Here is a 5,000-nt window from a genome sequence, read left to right as displayed (position 1 = left end):
TAAAAAATATTTAGAGGCACTAGGCCAAGAAAAACTCTTTCTGTATTTATTGCACTAGGCGAATAAAGCGATTCTGATTCTTATTCTTACAGTCAGCTTGAGAACAACGGATGGCATTAGTAGAGAGTAAAGTGCTGGTCTGCTTAAAAACATGAGTGGAGGTGCAGTCAATTTGAAAACAATGTCCTTGTACATCCAGATTTATTGCTGCCCCCATGCTAACCTTATGAAGACTGTACAGCTTCTATTTCATGGTGTGACGCAGAAATGTTAGGCAATCATTCTGATAATAATAGAGAATAAGGTGGTGGTACAAAGGTATATAGTGGCGATATATGTATGTGTGTGGTTAGTAGGTGAGAGGAAGCTGTTTTCCCCTGAGGCACAAAGCAGGACCCAGCTGTTTCTCTGATGTTTTCTCCACTTCATTAGTGAACCATACTAGCACAGTGTGTTGTGCTTCTCCGTGGTGTTTTGTGCATGGGAAGCGTGTTGGTAAGGCACCCAACATATTGGAAAAGGATGATGGCAAGGGTGTCATCTTTACAAAAAAATCAAAGGTGCTGCTGATACTGCACCTATTAGGGTTAGACCGATATATATGTTTGCTGATACACTGGCCAGATATCGGTCAGGCAATGTCATCCGCTGCTGAAATGATGAAGGTTTCCTCCCTGACAACAGCCATTGAATATGTTTTATTAGTATTTCTTTAATTTCAAACGGCTGAGCTGAGAAATCATTCCGGTGTGGGAGTATTTCGCCGAACAGCTTCAGGGTGGCAGGCTGTAAAAACCTGCAATGAGCTGCTAATCCGCCTAAAAGAACCTCATCAGTAGGGATTTCAGTGGAGAGTTTCAGGGTGTGATCACCGCTACACTTTGTTTTCCTTGGTCCAAACCATAGTGGAAAAGTTTACTTTGTTGCATTTTTGTATTTTGTTCATTTAGGTTCACATTGCCCAGTTACAAGCAAATCAGGGCTTGTAAACAAAAGTCACATGGACTCAGAAGCAGCTTGTTTATTGGACAGTTTTGGTAACCTGTCATCCTGCCAGGTTAGAGATTTTGGTGGTGGGTTAAAAAAAACCCTGATTTAACTCCCTGTCTGCACTATCTGCACTCTTTGCTGTAATTTCCCTTCTCTGGTGTTCAAACCAGTAAAGAACATATGAAGACATAGCTGAATATGAGCATCAGTCCAGACTGTGGTTTGTCCATTTTGTTATGCTAGGCTTTCCAAGCATGAGGCTATCAGATGTCAACACCCGTCTCCTTGCACAGATAAAACCTTGTGTTTTTGGGGTCATTTCCTGTAGTTGGTTTGGATTACATTCTCACTCCTAACAAACCACAGATCGCTTGGAAGAGGGCTGAGACTCGCATTTTTAGGCGGTTTCGGTGCGGTTATTTGCTGAACGGCATTGTTCTCCCCTGTCCAAACAAACCGAAGGAGTAAACGCTGCAGTCTCAATAAACCGCTGCAAACATGTCTGGTGTGACTGCAGCTTTAGTGTCATATGATGATGAAAATGCTGTTTCAGAGGCTTTTCCACCCTGACAAGAATACAATTCTGGGGGAAACACTGAATTGTTGTATTTTTTTGGGGCACAAAAAGGGCAGCTAACAGTCCAGCTATTAGCAGCTTCAATCCAAAAGTAGCGGTATCGTTGTTTAAAAACCTATATCGGTCAAACCCTAGTACCTATACAAAGTTCAGAATGGGTACAGCATGGATACTTGGACATGGAAAAACTCCCTGTGATGTTGTAATGATGGCTCAACACTCGTGGCTCCACATGGGTCTCATTAGGAAGGGAGAGAAGTGAAGGAGGGAGGGGAGAGAGAGAGAGAGAGAGGATGGGGGGGAGGGTTGGTGAGAGAAAAGAGGGAGATTAGTGGAGCTGGAGGGGGGGTGGTGCGGTTTCTCTCGACCGAACAGAGCTGCGTGTGTTCGGGACAGACCGGGCCCTGTGTATGTGTGTGTGTGTGTGTTTCCTGTGGAAGAGCCACCCTGGTTCCACAAACACAGTCTAGGGATCCACTCCAGCCAGAAAACAACGGCCCTTTTAACAACCTACACATACACATATACGCACACACACACACACACACACACACACACACACCTCGCTTCATCGTCAAGTCAGCTCACCGATTTTTGCGCTTTAGAATTAATGGGAATTGTCAAAACAGTCCTGTTCATTGGAATAAATGCATTATTCCAAGTAGGAATTGGAATAATAATTCCTCTGCTTTATTACAATACAAAGGAGTTTGTTTAATATGAGACTAGACACACACAGACACACACACGGCCAAAATTTCATATACTGTAATGTAGTATAGTTTACTTATGAAAGGAAAAATCCACCCTATAACACTCTAACACTCTTAATAACAACCATTTGTAATGTACTTTACTTCTTTGGTGGTGTATTTTTCTTATTCTTGTGGATAACTGGCCAAACATAGACTAGAGATATCTCCAGTGCAGCTACAATGGAGTTTAATAGAAGAACGATGTTCAACTATCTTAAACGGTAAACATCAGGGTTTTGGTGAGAGACCAATTTCTCCACCAACAGGGCTCTTCTCTCTTCTCACATTTTCTCAACTTTGTCTAAACTTTCTAAACTCTCTCCTGCTCTTACTAATGCTGGAGGTTGTTGACAGCCGTTCTCAGAAATGCAGGAAACCACTAGCTGCAGTAGAAGCAGACGAGGCAGGATGAGGGAAAGATGGTACACCAAAAAATTACAAAACAACTCCTGCAATGCATCGGTCACAGATTGATGATATCTAACAGTGTGAGAGGGTGGATTCTTCATTTCAGGTCTCTAAAACTAAACGCTTTTTTCCCCATCTTCTCCTCCCTCAGGCTCACGCGGGGAAAGCAGCCAGCGTTGCCCCTGAAACCATGAAGGCCGAACCTGACGGCAAAGTGAAAGGTGAGAGGGAAGAGTTGATCGTCATCTAGCTCAGCTGCGGCCAACGTGGGGTTTGTGTCCTACCAGTCGATCGCAGCGTGCCTCCGTCGTCAATTATGGGGTTTTTGAATGATATGTTGCTCACCAGGTTCAACAGTCATTCAATCACACTAATCCCTTGACTGACATAAATTCAGATGAGTCCCTCCACTCAATAGCCATCCCATTTCCCCCCCGCTGGTTAGGCTTAAAGCTTCTCTGGGCAAGATGTTTATCTAAAAATACACCCGTCTTATCAGACTAAATCACAAAGTGGTCCCATCCTCACTAATTGAGACGCTGTAGATTCACCCCTTTTTGCCCAAATCAAATTCTGTTGTCGGTGATGTCTCCTAAACCACTGGTTCTCAACGTGGGGTCCGGGGACCACCACGGGTCCTTGAGGGTGTTCCAGGGGGTCCCCAGCAAATTGATGTATTGTTAAACTTCTGTATTATTTCATTTACAAGAAGTTAACACAATTAGAGAGTGTAGAAGAAATGTAGACTATTTTGGTCGTAGTTTGACTGTTATCTCTCTGCCTACAATACAGATAGTCATGGAATTCTGGACAAAATCATATCTAACAATAAAAATATTCTCAGATTTGGGTCCGAGAGACAAAATCTCAAAATCTCTCGCCTCGTGCAGCTTTAACCACTGACAAATTTACCCGACTTTGTTCTATATTGCAGTTTGGACATTCACACTCTGCGGTTTCCTTATTCTCAGTTAAGAGGAAGAGCTGGAAAGGCTCATTCTGATGAATAATGAGCAATGATCGGTCAAAAATAAATCCCCTGAAGCACAGCAAGACGAGCTTTATCAACAATGGAACTGGTTGCAGTCAGTGATGTTTCTTGGGTTTTTATTGTATTTATTTTACACATGATGATGGGGTTACCATCGTATAAAAGCCATAATATCCTAAAGGACATTTGATGCTGTGATTATTGGTATTATGGTGATGTGGCTAAGAATTCCCTCTCATGCATTATTACACTATGCTAAGTCTCTCGCCAGCAAATTCATCCTGTGCATGTGTCGTACCCTCGACTCTGGTTCCTAATTACAACTTGGTCCAATCCTGCTCTACTAGTTTTGTTTGATGGCCCAGTCTGACTTTGTCTGTAATCTGATTGGCTCTCAGGGCGGGAGCTGTGCAAAGTCCTCTTTCCATACGAAGCACAGAATGAAGACGAGCTGTCAATCAAAGAGGGGGAGATCGTTGCCATTATCAGCAAGGTGAGTCAGTGTGTATGTTGACGTGTACAGTATGAGTGAGTTCACTCGGTTATGGGTGCGTCTGCTTCGTGTCTCATGTTTGGATGTTCGGATGTTTACAACGCCATTCAAACTCTAATAATAAAAATAACCACACTGAGGCTGCTTCTCACACCTCTTCCAAACAAACTGCAGTGTGGTTTGTCAGGAGTGAAAACATAACCAACTACAGGAAACAACACAAAACCGTGCTCGGTGTTATGGGTACAAGGAGACAGATGTTGGCATCTGATAGCCAGCTGTTATCTAACAACAAAATGAACCGAGGGCAAACTGCAGTCTCGACTGACGCTCATATTCAGCTATTTATTTATGTATTCTTACCTAGAATGAACACCAGAGAGGGTAAATTACAGCAAAGAGTGCAGACAAGTCCATCCTGCTTAGATAAAGTTACAAAAACTGTCCAATAAACGAGCTGCTTGTGAGTCCATGTGACTTTTGTTTACAAGCCGTGGTTTGCTTGTAATTGGTCAGTGTGAACCTAAACGAATCAAATACAAAAATGTAACAAAGTCATTTTTTGAACGATGGGTTCTGACCAAAGGAAACAAACTGTAGGTGTGATTGCATATATGTGTGTGTGTCTAATCTCTGTCTTTCTGTGTTGTCCAGGACTGTGCTGACGCAGGCTGGTGGATGGGAGAGATCGGGGGAAGGCAGGGTGTCTTCCCTGACAACTTTGTCAAGATGCTTGTTCCTGAAGTGGAGAAAGAGGTAATATTGGCACACAAGAATTGACACGTG

The 5,000-nt window shown here is 43.0% G+C and overlaps 1 protein-coding gene across 2 annotated transcripts in view; it reads left to right on the top strand.

The window, feature by feature from the left end:
* The window catches only part of sh3kbp1 (SH3-domain kinase binding protein 1), a 30,425-nt gene that overhangs the window by 17,297 nt on the left and 8,128 nt on the right, over positions 1-5,000 (top strand). For both annotated transcript variants that reach the window (XM_078291304.1, XM_078291303.1), the window contains exons 8-10: positions 2,882-2,951; positions 4,120-4,214; positions 4,869-4,970. In XM_078291304.1, coding sequence (XP_078147430.1) covers positions 2,882-2,951; positions 4,120-4,214; positions 4,869-4,970 — 267 coding nt within the window. The remainder of the gene's footprint in view (positions 1-2,881; positions 2,952-4,119; positions 4,215-4,868; positions 4,971-5,000) is intronic.

This window comes from Centroberyx gerrardi, chromosome 22 (genome assembly GCF_048128805.1).
Source record: "Centroberyx gerrardi isolate f3 chromosome 22, fCenGer3.hap1.cur.20231027, whole genome shotgun sequence".
In the NCBI taxonomy this organism is placed as follows: Eukaryota; Metazoa; Chordata; class Actinopteri; order Beryciformes; family Berycidae; genus Centroberyx; species Centroberyx gerrardi.
The sequence above is the reverse complement of the archived record's forward strand: the minus strand, read 5'-3'. Positions and strand labels throughout refer to the sequence as shown.